This window comes from Caretta caretta, chromosome 3 (genome assembly GCF_965140235.1).
Source record: "Caretta caretta isolate rCarCar2 chromosome 3, rCarCar1.hap1, whole genome shotgun sequence".
Lineage (NCBI taxonomy): Eukaryota > Metazoa > Chordata > Testudines > Cheloniidae > Caretta > Caretta caretta.
Genome location: NC_134208.1, coordinates 7,783,187 through 7,796,142, shown reverse-complemented (window position 1 = coordinate 7,796,142; position 12,956 = coordinate 7,783,187). Strand labels below are relative to the sequence as shown.

The window sequence follows — 12,956 nt, the reverse complement described above, 5'->3', positions numbered from 1 at the left end:
AATAAATTGGTTAGTCTCTCTAAGGTGCCACTAGTACTCCTTTTCTTTTTGCGAATACAGATTAACACGGCTGCTACTCTGAAATTTAATTAACACACTATTTTTTTAACGAACATCATTAGCATGGAAGCATGTCATCTGGAATGGAGGCATGAAGGGGCATATGAATGTTTAGAATATCTGGCATGTAAATACCTTGCAATGCTGGCTACAAAAGTGCCATGCGAATGCCTGTTCTCACTTTCAGGTGACATTGTAAATAAGAAGTAGGCAGCAGTATCTCCCATAAATGTAAACAAACTTGTTTGTCTTTGCGATTGGCTGAACAAGAAGTAGAACTGAGTGGACTTGTAGGCTCTAAAGTTTTACATTGTTTTGTTTTCGAGTGCAGTTATGTAACCAAAAAAAATCTACATTTGTAAGTTACACTTTCATGATAGAGATTGGACTACAGTACTTGTATGAGGTGAATTGAAAAATGCTATTTCTTTTTATCATTTTTACAGTGCAAATATTTGTAATAAAAATAATATAAAGTGAGCACTGTACACTCTGTATTCTGTGTTGTAATAGAAATCAATATATTTGAAAAAGTAAAAAAAGTCCAAAAATACTTAATAAATCTCAATTGGTATTCTGTTTACCAGTGCAATTAATCAGGATACATTTTTTTAATTGCAGTTAATTTTTTTGAGTTAATCGCTGAGTTAACTGCAATTAATCGACAGCCCTAATTACATCACAAACTTCCAGAACTACATGTGCAAAATAGAAAAGGAGTACTTGTGGCACCTTAGAGACTAACCAATTTATTTGAGCATGAGCTTTCGTGAGCTACAGCTCACTTCATTTTCTTTTTCATTTTCATTTTCACTCCTTGTCTTTTTGCGAATACAGACTAACACGGCTGTTCCTCTGAAACATGTACAAAATAATACATGTAATGGTTCTAAGACGACTGGTTGGTTTTTCAGATAGCAACCCTAAAATTTAAATTTTCAGAGAAAATCCTTTGTTGCATAGAGGAAATCTCTACCCTGAAATAGTCGCTGTTGTGTCTGTCTTTACTCCTCACGTCGAAAGAGTAGAAAGGCATCTGTCATGCAGACAGGATTCATTATGCTTTATCTCTGTGCAGAAGTAGACTGTTCTGCGAGGAATGCAGAGAAGAGATAAAATTCCACTATCGCAAGTGTCCATCTATTAAAATCACATGTGCTGTGAGGCCCTTTAACGAGCATGTTCCCTTTCCCTTTAAAGTGCAGGTGCTGCATTTCCTAGCACCCCATCTTTGGCAGCCTTTTAAAACACTGATGCAGAGGCTGGAGAGCTCTGCAACCACACCCACATCTATTAAATCACACCAATACAGGTAGCCTGCTGAAGGAATTGTTTGATGTGTCCCTGCAGTGAGACTTAAATATAGATTTCCTCATTTCAGTGAAACAGAAGTCTTTTCTCAGTGGTTTGGGGACTGGGGTGCTCTACTGCTCTGTGCTATGAACTAATTAACAGTGCAGCAAGATGATCAGTTTTCCCCCAGACCACATTTCTATTTGTGTTCTGCCAAGTAGAAAATTAACATGGCCACAGGCCTGGAATGTTATACACCTGAGCACACAGAGGCTGAAGATGGAGGAAAGGAGGGGTAGACTTCTGGATGAGTAGGGATTAGAAACTAATGATGTCAAGTGTTGCTGGCCTACTTCATTAGTCAGTTCATCAGAGAAGTTGAGAAGCAGAAGAATTGAGGAATAATAACATTTAATGTGGACATAGCCCCTGTAACTGCTGATCTCAGCATTCTTTGTTCAACATTAAGCCTCAGAAATCCTTTTGTGAAGTAGGTGAGGGGTATATAGTATAAACTCTTCTGCCTCTCCTCATCTTTGTGTGTGTAAATCACCTGACACAGTGGAGTCCTTTTTGAGGCCTCTGTGCAATACAGTAATAAAAATAAGTGTTTCTCTCAAAACAAGCCTCTCCACCTATGACTTTAACTGGCTCTGCTAGAAGCTGCATCCAGACAGAAAGACTGTTAGATGTGACACACGAAATTCAACAGACTGCAAATAAAACAGAAAAAGTGGGAAAGATTGTAGGGCGGGGGAGGTGCTTCATTATCCCCAATTCTTGTTAATCTGTAGTAGTATTTCCAGATTAACTGTTTTTGCTGCTGACTATTGATGACCCATGAAGTAATAGCTTTCAGTAGGTGCTATAGGACTCTTTTAAGTGGGTTTTTCTTGGTGTACAGGACAGGATGGCCCAGGGCTTCATAATGGATACAGACCCTTTCCACCTCTGTTGCTAATTCAAATCTAGTACCAGATTATTAAAGACCAAAAATCACTACTAATGATTTGGTGGTCTATATTACTTAGAAGATAAGATCCTAAAAGCATGGTCTGTCTTTTTGTTCTATGTTCATACAGAGCCTAGCACTATAATTGGGGCCTCTGACTCCTCCTCCAATATGAATAAATAATGTTTATAACAGTGAATTGGTGATCTCACAGTAGTTCCTAGTGAACAAGATGGCAGTCTCACAAGAAAAGGCTAAATATTGAATGGGCATAGTGACTGACCTACCCACTGATGGTGGTGCCTCTTGGTCAGTATTGAGGCAGGGTTTGGAGGGGCAGGGTATATTCAGCACTGCTGCATGTGCCATACTTGTTTAATGGACAGTGGAGTTCAGTCTCCAAGATTATCAGTCTGTTCTTTTCATCATCACTAAACTCTCTTAATTTATGTAGAGGAAAACAAAGCTTGAATTCCAAGGCTTCTTTGTTTCAGCTTAAATCCCCAGATTCTCAGTAATACCATGCCGGACGGTGGATGCTTTATCCACCAAGCAGAAAAGAAACTTCAGGACATCATGTTGATCATAGATCTAAAATCTCTTAAACCTTCAGCGTGAGAAATACAGGCATTAGTACTGTAGCAGAAATGCTGCGGCACTGTTCTCTTCTTGGATTTTCTAATGCCTGTAGGACATAACCTTTTGTTAAATTATGAAAGGCAACTGTTTAAATTAAAAAAATTCAGTGTTTGATTTTGAACTGAGAAAGCACTGTGAGCTTGATTTAGGGTCAAAGGTTAACTATCCTCTGGCATTGTCAACACTAAGACCCCAGTTTGCTGTGGTTGCTCCCCTCCCCCCAAAGTTGCTTCTGCCAGCTGGAGATGGACAGGGCTGTGTAGTCATTAATGAAATATTGCCACCACACTAAGAGATGAATGGGATGAAATCTCACCATCTGGAAGCTCCATGGTGGTTCTGAGCTGATTTTTAAATGGCAAATGAGCAAACCTAATGAGTGCATCTACTTTGTGCTAATGACTCTCCAAAAATTGATTGCTGCAGAATTAGCTCATTAATTTTATCATGAGTTTTTACTTCATTGATCCCTGCCCATGCCATTGATTACAATTCTGGTCTTTTGGGTTTATTTGCCTTGTTGATGTAGCGATTCGAAAACCCAAGGATGATGAACTGCTTACATGCAAAAGCCTATGCAACAGTGTTCATTATTAGCTGTGTAGTTTTACCAACACACAGAGATCCCATAATGTTACGGGAGAGAAATAAGAATATACTGTTATACCCCTTAGTTTGCAGTGGGACTTCATAACCCATTTACTACTACTTTGGTATTTGAGGTAGTCTCTTGTTGGTTGCCTCAGCTCAGAGTCCAAGAGGTCATGGAGACTGCATTACCCTCTTAGCCCTGGTCTACACTGTTGGGGGGGATCAATCTAAGTTATGCAACTTCAGCTATGTGAATAACATAGCTGAAGTCGACGTACTTAGATAGACTTACCGTGGTGTCTTCACCATGGTGAGTTGACTGCTGCCGCTCCCCGTTGACTCTGCGTGCGCCTCTCGCGGTGCTGGAGTACAGGAGTTGACGGGAGAGCGTTTGGGGGTCGATTTATCATGTCTAGACTAGACACAATAAATTGATCCCCGCTGGATCGATCGCTGCCCACCAATCCAGTGGGTAGTGAAGACATACCCTTAGGCCTGGATTTAGTCCTTTCAGAAGGTGGATTTAGGCATATTGGCCAGGGGCATTGTGGGAAAGCTCCCCATGCTGTACCTGTTCTGTAGATGGAAGGTTTCATCTCCAGTGCTGGTAATATGGTGCCTTTTAATCACCACACAATTAATATAAATTAAAATATTAAAGAACATATCCAGTTCTCAGTTCTAATACCAAAACTAGCTACGTTAAAATAGAGGCATTTTCAAAGCATTTTTTAGAAATACCATTCACACTTATTGCCTCTGTCAGTGGATGGGACTTTTATGGCTTTCTGTGGAAACTTCCATTATATTGGTACTTCTCAGCGGGGTCTCTGATTCAACATTGAACTGAATGAATCTGCGTTCCCATTAGATAGTCTTTTGAAAATCAAGAATGATAAAACTGTACGGTAAAGGTAACATTTTTAAAAGCATCTAAGTCCCATTTTCAAAAGTGCCTGCCCTAAGTTATGTAGGATACGAGGCTCCTAAGTGAGTTAGGTGCTTTTGAAATTTTTACCCAAAATGTGTATATTAAAAAATTGTTTGACAATTTAACTATTAGTTTAGGGACTACTAACCAATTCTTTTCTTAATTTAAGAACTTTACTTAAATAACTTTGAAGCTTTCTGATTTTTTTCAATGGATTTTAAAGTCCCACATTGCCAAAAAGACAGATTCTTTTGATTTTGTTAGCACTATTTCAGATCCTCTCTATGGTTTATCAGTTGTTTACTCTTCTTTGTAATTGGATGTTAGTGATTGAGAATCTTTTATGTCACACTTGCATTTTCCATAATAAAACCAAAACAACCACAACATTGTGAAAAGTGTAAGTTCCAAACCAGACGATCCCATCAGTGTGTTCACAGCTCATGCTGCAATTTTATTTAATCAATCATTTTGCTAGTAGGACATATTTTTAGATTAGTTTTCAGTACCCAAGACAACAGTGTCAAGGTGGCTGTTCCCTCATGTTTCCTTTTGCTGTGTTTGGCAAGGTGGTCTCTTGGGGTCAAATTGAAACTGTCAGTTACAGTTCTGTAACTGATGTGCATGCATTTGTAGCTGCTTCCATGTGTCATGTGGCAAAGCACAAAGAGTTGGAAATCATGCAGAGCTATGTTAGGGCAGGAAACTTCATGACTGCATCTCTCAGAGATTCTGAGTTTGGCTTGAGAGCCTTCCCTGTTTAATCCACTAGTTATTTACACCACTTGATCCTGACCAACTGTGGCTATCTGAAGTAGACAGGCACAATGAAATGAGGCTGGTTAGTTTTATCTTGCTGAATGGGAACAAACTAATTTTTTTTTTTTTGGCAATACTTTCACAATAAAAACCAAAATTCTCTGAAGCATCTGGTACTAGCCACTGCCAGAGACAGGATACAGGACTAAATAGGAATAGCCATAGCAGATCAATGATCCATGTACCCAATACTGATGTGTTCTTAGGGTCACATCTTCCAAATCTTGCTCATTGAAGTAGTTCTGGTGACTTCATTGACTCCAGTAACATTATTTGTATAAGTAAAGGCTAATCCCAAACAAGAATTTTAGAATTACACATAGTTACATAACATAGTTTTGGGGAAATTGCCAAGAGTTCACTGTTAAATTTATGCTTTATTTTGATCTGAAGTACTGCATTAAATACCATGGTTTTGAATGGTATTTTGTTGAAATTGGTTTTTCTGAACTCAGTAAAGTTTCTTCTCAGAGATCTTGCTGAAGGTAAGATGGAGGGGTATCAAATCTCATATTGTTTTCTTTAGGTAACAGCAAAACTCTTGAAAGACACTGCTGTGTTTGCTGATTTTTCTTTACCAATCGTGTGACCCAAAAGATCCCCTATGGCTTAAAAGAAATTTTAAAATATTAAGTTTCAGAGTAACAGCCGTGTATTCGCAAAAAAGAAAAGGAGTACTCGTGGCACCTTAGAGACTAACCAATTTATTTGAGCATAAGCTTTCGTGAGCTACAGCTCACTTCATCGGATGCTCACGAAAGCTTTTTTTTTTAATGTTATAGTTCTTGACATCTGATTTGTGTCCATTTATTCTTTTACGTAGAGACTGTCCAGTTTGACCAATGTACATGGCAGAGGGGCATTGCTGGCACATGATGGCATAGATCACATTGGTAGATGTGCAGGTGAACGAGCCTCTGATAGTGTGGCTGATGTGATTAGGCCCTATGATGGTGTCCCCTGAATAGATATGTGGACACAGTTTGCAACGGGCTTTGTTGCAAGGATAGGTTCCTGGGTTAGTGGTTTTGTTGCGTGGTGTGTGGTTGCTGGTGAGTATTTGCTTCAGGTGAGGAGGCTGGTCAAAAACCAGTCGGAGAACACTTCAATCTCTTTGGTTACTCGATTACAGACCGAAAAGTTGCAATTCTTCAATAAAAAAACTTCAAAAACAGACTCCAATGAGAGACTGCTGAATTGGAATTAATTTGCAAACTGGATACAATTAACTTAGGCTTGAATAAAGACTGGGAGTGGATGTGTCATTACACAAGTAAAACTATTTCCCCATGTTTACACACACACACACACACACACACAACACTGTTCCTCACACGTTCTTGTCAACTGCTGGAAATGGCCCACCTTGATTATCACTACAAAAGGTTTTTTCCCCCCAGCTCTCCTGCTGGTAATAGCTCACCTTACCTGATCACTCTTGTTACAGTGTGTATGGTAACACCCATTGTTTCATGTTCTCTGTGTATATAAATCTCCCCACTGTATTTTCCACTGCATGCATCCGATGAGGTGAGCTGTAGCTCACGAAAGCTTATGCTCAAATAAATTTGTTAGTCTCTAAGGTGCCACAAGTACTCCTTTTCTTCTAGTGGGCATAGTTGTCTGACTAGTGTGTTCCTCAGCACCTCTCTGCTTTCCCCCAGTTCTTCGCTTAAGTAATTCTACGTAAACTTGTTAAGTTTCTGTGTCAGCAGTCCATTCTGCTTTGGTTGAGATGCAGTCCATCTCTTGTGTATAGGCTCTCCCTTCTCCATAAAGTTCCCTAGTGCTTAATACATTTAAATCTTTTTCTTTGCACCATTTTCTCATCCATGAATTGAAGCCTTGGCGTTCCCCTATATAGTTGGACCTGTATGTGGAACTGGAAGCTATCAGAGAAAGCTACTGTAAAGACCTTGGGAAAAGGCCTTTTTTCTAATAATGTACATCTGCCTTCCATACTTACCATAAAACATTAATCCAAGCTCCTTCCTGAGATGACTAGTTCTAAGGCTTCCTTTCCTTCCTATAGATTTTTGTTTTAGAAACATGCATGAGTGACTGTGAAATAAATTGTTGGCTTTGAATTTTGAATAAAAGACCTCAGAAGGGATTCAGACTGTGATTCCTCAAATGGCGGTGTCACGTCTTCCTGTCTTCCTCTGGGGTATGTGGCTAGCCAAGCTGCAAGATCATTCTTGTTAATGATTTGAACCTATTGTCCTCAAATGAGGAAGAGAAAAGGAGTACTTGTGGCACCTTAGAGACTAACCAATTTATTTGAGCATGAGCTTTCGTGAGCTACAGCTCACTTCATCGGATGCATACCGTGGAAACTGCAGCAGACTTTATATACACACAGAGATCATAAAACAATACCTCCTCCCACCCCACTGTCCTGCTGGTAATAGCTTATCTAAAGTGATCATCAAGTTGGGCCATTTCCAGCACAAATCCAGGTTTTCTCACTCTCCACCCCCCCCACACACAAACTCACTCTCCTGCTGGTAATAGCTCATCCAAAGTGACCACTCTCCCTACAATGTGCATGATAATCAAGGTGGGCCATTTCCAGCACAAATCCAGGTTTTCTCACCCCCCCACCCCCATACACACACAAACTCACTCTCCTGCGGGTAATAGCTCATCCAAACTGACCACTCTCCAAGTTTAAATCCAAGTTTAACCAGAACGTCCGAGGGCGGGGGGGTAGGAAAAAACAAGGGGAAATAGGCTACCTTGCATAATGACTTAGCCACTCCCAGTCTCTATTTAAGCCTAAATTAATAGTATCCAATTTGCAAATGAATTCCAATTCAGCAGTTTCTCGCTGGAGTCTGGATTTGAAGTTTTTTTGTTTTAAGATAGCGACCTTCATGTCTGTGATTGCGTGAACAGAGAGATTGAAGTGTTCTCCGACTGGTTTATGAATGTTATAATTCTTGACATCTGATTTGTGTCCATTTATTCTTTTACGTAGAGACTGTCCAGTTTGACCAATGTAAATGGCAGAGGGGCATTGCTGGCACATGATGGCATATATCACATTGGTGAATGTGCAGGTGAACGAGCCTCTGATAGTGTGGCTGATGTTATTAGGCCCTGTGATGGTGTCCCCTGAATAGATATGTGGGCACAGTTGGCAACGGGCTTTGTTGCAAGGATAGGTTCCTGGGTTAGTGGTTCTGTTGTGTGGTATGTGGTTGTTGGTGAGTATTTGCTTCAGGTTGCGGGGCTGTCTGTAGGCAAGGACTGGCCTGTCTCCGAAGATTTGTGAGAGTGTTGGGTCATCCTTCAGGATAGGTTGTAGATCCTTAATAATGCGTTGGAGGGGTTTTAGTTGGGGGCTGAAGGTGACGGCTAGTGGCGTAAATAACTAGCGGAGGGGGGGGCGGAGGGTGAGAAAACCTGGATTTGTGCTGGAAATGGCCCAACTTAATGATCACTTTAGATAAGCTATTACCAGCAGGAGAGTGAGTTTGTGTGTGTATGGGGGTGGGGGGGTGAGAAAACCTGGATTTGTGCTGGAAATGGCCCACCTTGATTATCATGCACATTGTAGGGAGAGTGGTCACTTTTGATAAGCTATTACCAGCAGGACAGTGGGGTGGGAGGGGGTATTGTTTCATGGTCTCTGTGTGTATATAATGTCTACTGCAGTTTCCACGGTATGCATCCGATGAAGTGAGCTGTAGCTCACGAAAGCTCATGCTCAAATAAATTGGTTAGTCTCTAAGGTGCCACAAGTACTCCTTTTCTTTTTGCAAAGACAGACTAACACGGCTGTTACTCTGAAACCTGGTTAATTCTCTGTTAATTTGGAAATTCTAGGCCTATTGCAGGAGTTGGTGAATGAGGTTTTGAGGCCTGTGATGTGCAGGAGGTCAGACTAGAGGATCATGGTAGTCCCTTCTAGCTTCAATGAGTCTGTAACCCTATCATTTTGGATCTGACTCTCAGCAAAGAGGCAGCAGCACCCACCCTTAGAGCCTCTCCCTGGGAAAAGGTTTCAGAGCAGCAGCCATGTTAGTCTGTATTCACAAAAAGAAAAGGAGTACTTGTGGCACCTTAGAGACTAACAAATTTATTTGAGCATCTGAAAATCCCTGTTGCTCAGAGTGTGGAAGTTTGTCTGCAAGATATTTTTCTTCTATTATCTCTTCTTCAGCTTCCCTACCTGTAAAATGGTGGTGATACCTACTTCACCAGAGGTATTAGCATCTTTGCAGTGCTTTGCGAACATCCAACTCTGTAGAGATGCTAAGTGTTTAAGTAGTTTGGTAACAATACTAAAAATAAAGTCCAAGGAAAATGCTTTTACATGAACATCCCAAAGAATTAACATGGCTGAAGGCAAACTTATTGTGAATGTTGTACATGTCGGAACAGACGGGTTGATAACTGGGCTGATTAAGTCTCTAAGTAGTAATGTGGTTAATTCCTGGATGGGGAAAGGGCCAGTTCCTAAGTGCCACATTTTCCAGGAACCGACTGGAGGGACAAGAAGTTTAAGGGTTTCTTTCTTTAAGCAATGCCAGGTATTTTCTGTCTCCGTCAGCCAGCCTGACTACCAGCGATTCTATAATGCTCTGAGAAGGGTGTGTCTGTCTGTTTGTCCTCCTTTGTCCCTCATTCGATGACTAATGCCTGCATCTGTGTATAATTAGAGATAAGGTGGGGGCAGCTGTTATTACTCTCTCCTGTAATGCTGTCCCTCTGCTGGATGTTGTTGAAAACCAGTGTTCTTCTAGGGCATTGGGTTTATCCTGGAGTTGGTCATCACAGGATCTAATTAAGGAAGAAAAGAGGGAGAAGAGCCTGTTTAACAACAATGGCATTCTAAAGCCTCCCCTTTAATGAGGAAATTGAATGTGACTGCAGAGCCCACTTGTACATTTAAAGTGGATCCAAGCATATTTCTGTGAGTGAAGACGGACCTTGCTGGGTTTCAGAGCTCTTCAGCTGTCTGTAATGATGTCTGCAGCTGCACCTCTGCCTCTCAAGAGCTTGTCTTTGCTTTGTGTTAAGAGCTATGCTTAGGATAAGTTTGATACTTAGGAACATTAAATGGTTATTCTAATTGTAGCCCTCCATCACTGCTCACAATCATCCCTCTTCTCAGGAGGAAGGGTAGATGTGTTGCTCAGTTCAGCTGTTTTACCAAGTTCCTATACCCCTGTCCCCAAAAGCAGAGCACAATCTTTCCAGAGTGCTAATGACTAACTACCCACAGCCCATACATGGTGGCACCATGGAAGGCCCAGTGGCTAGGATTTACCCCAAGGAATTTAGGTACCTGACTCCCATTCATTTTGACTTTCTGTGAGTTGGGCACTTTTCTCTCTCAGGTCCCTTTGAAAATGCTAATCGCTGTGCCTTAGCATCAAGTTGTAAGAGAGTAGGTGAGCTTGCTCTAGTAAACTATCCACCTGTCTGGTTTATAAATTAACCCTAAAGAAACTTGGTCATCCCCAGGCAGAGGTTGCCTGGAGACTAGCTAAGTTCCAAAGATTTTGTGAGGCATTATGCAGGGGAGGAGACAGGGATTCTGGCCACTATGCTGGGACTGCAGGCTGGTGAAGGTTTCCACATAGTATGCCTGCTTCCTTCTTGCTGTCCCAGCCTAGCATAACACAGCTGGGGGGCGGGTCACTTAACTGAGGGTCAGACGTAGTCCTCCCCCATGATATGCACACCAGGTTGCTCTGCAGTTTATCTGAAACCCTCATTGTTCAAATGTCTCCAGAACCCTTCAGAAAAACAGGACTGTACTGTGTAGCTTTGCTGGACTCTCCTCTGTTACGAATCTTACCAGTGAAAATCACTTGTCTGCATATCTCTGTTTTCCAGGGCCTGATCTCTTGCCATCCATCACCGCACTGATGAGTTTTGCCCCTCTGTTTTGTTGCAGGAGTTGGCACCAGGAATTATTACAGGAAGATTGGCTATGAGCTGGAAGGGCCATATATGGTGAAAAAGCTGGACTGATGCCCTAAACAAGAGGCACTGGAATCACATCTTCATACCAGACGTGCTCCTGGGAGCAGGGCAGAGATGATGCTGACTAACCCTGGCAAGAAAGCTCGGGGGGAAGGAATGCAAGCTTAAAACAGAGGTCTGCTTGTTGCTAAGTATTTGTTATGCTGGAGTCCCCAGCCATAAATTGAAATCTCTACTGGGAGGGGCCCGATATTATTCTCCTGAGAGACCATCCATCGTTCCTTGCAGTGGGGATCTCATGAGAGAGCCACAGATCTTATTAGCTGACATAATACTCCTGGAGTTGGTGCAGTAGTGCATTGAAACGAGCAGAGTTGTGCTATTTTGCTGATTGAAGGTTCTCGTTTTAGGGGACCCAGTTGAACATCTGGCTCACGTTCTATCCGCATTTCCATTATGATGTCACTAGCATCATTTTTAAAACGTAGGCATGGAAAGCTTGCAGTCAGTTGAAACTGGGCTTGCAAGTTACTCGGGAAGCACAAATATTGTATTATTATATTATGCGTCTATTTTTAAATTGGGCTGGCTATCTTCTCTCCATACCAAGTAACAAGGTTTAACTATTTTCGGGTAGGTGTGTGTGGTGGGGGCAGAGTGGTTTGCAAACATTTTGGATATTGTCAAGATTTTGAGATTCACATTTTGACCAACTCTGCACTAGGGCAGAGTCTTAATTTTGGATCACTCCAGCAATGAGAGATTTTAAGAAAAGTCTTTTTAGAAGAGTCAGTATAAGTGTCCGATGTGAGACCAAGCTACAAACCTCTGTGTGTAAAGGCTGTGTGTTCAGCCCATTCCCCTATATTGGGGAATCCTGGGGTACAGTAGGTTTATAAGTGCTCTTTGTGCTGCAATATTTGAGCACTCAGAAGTATATTTTTTAAAAGCATTATGCTAGATTTTAGCTGCTTGACTCATGAAAGTCAATGGGAGCCATGCAGCAAAAATTGAATGGAATGCATTAGAATGTGTGTCTGCATGATAGGAGAGAAGCAGCTTGAACTCTTTTATAGTCTTTTGACCTGAAATGGGGTTGAAATAAAGGGAAGCCATGTGAACCGAGTTCAGCATTTTACACATGCTACTCTTATAAATGAATCCGCCACAAGTCTTCTGGAAACTTCACATGTAATAGCTGCTCATAGACACATGTGATTAACTTGAAGAGAGTTCCTGCAGTTGTGTTTCAATGCTGTTCATTAACTATGACTGCCACCAGGATCTATTGCTGCTTCAGAACATTGGCTTCTGGGGTCATGGGCTAAGAGGCTCTGACGTCTACTGACGCACACCTAACCAAGGAAGGGGAGAAATATGGGCACGCTGTAGACATGCATTCTTTCTGGAGAGAATCTTTTAATAGAATTGTGTAAAGAATAGCTGACAATAAACTTTATATTATTGAAGTGTGAACTTCTTAAAGGTGTCCTGTTTTTTAAGGCTTTAGCGACTAAAATGCATCCAGACCAGTTTAACTCAGAGGTAGGAAAATTCCATGCCATTTTTGCTTTCTAATGGTATATACGGTCATCCTGCTTTTCAAATAAGAAAAGGGGGTGGGGGTCTGTGGCAAGGGGATTTGTGCTTGGTTTTTTTACAAGTCTTTTCCATCTTGCAAGACTCTGTGGTAACTGAAGAACTGGTAGAATTCTGACATAAATACAGATG

The 12,956-nt window shown here is 41.3% G+C and overlaps 1 protein-coding gene across 1 annotated transcript in view; it reads left to right on the top strand.

Moving 5' to 3' along the window:
- The window catches only part of ELP3 (elongator acetyltransferase complex subunit 3), a 136,237-nt gene extending 123,536 nt beyond the window's left edge, over positions 1–12,701 (top strand). Inside the window, exon 15 of the mRNA XM_048845832.2 lies at positions 11,197–12,701. Coding sequence (XP_048701789.2) covers positions 11,197–11,273 — 77 coding nt within the window. The 3' untranslated portion in view covers positions 11,274–12,701. The remainder of the gene's footprint in view (positions 1–11,196) is intronic.
- The last annotated feature ends 255 nt before the right edge of the window (positions 12,702–12,956 follow it).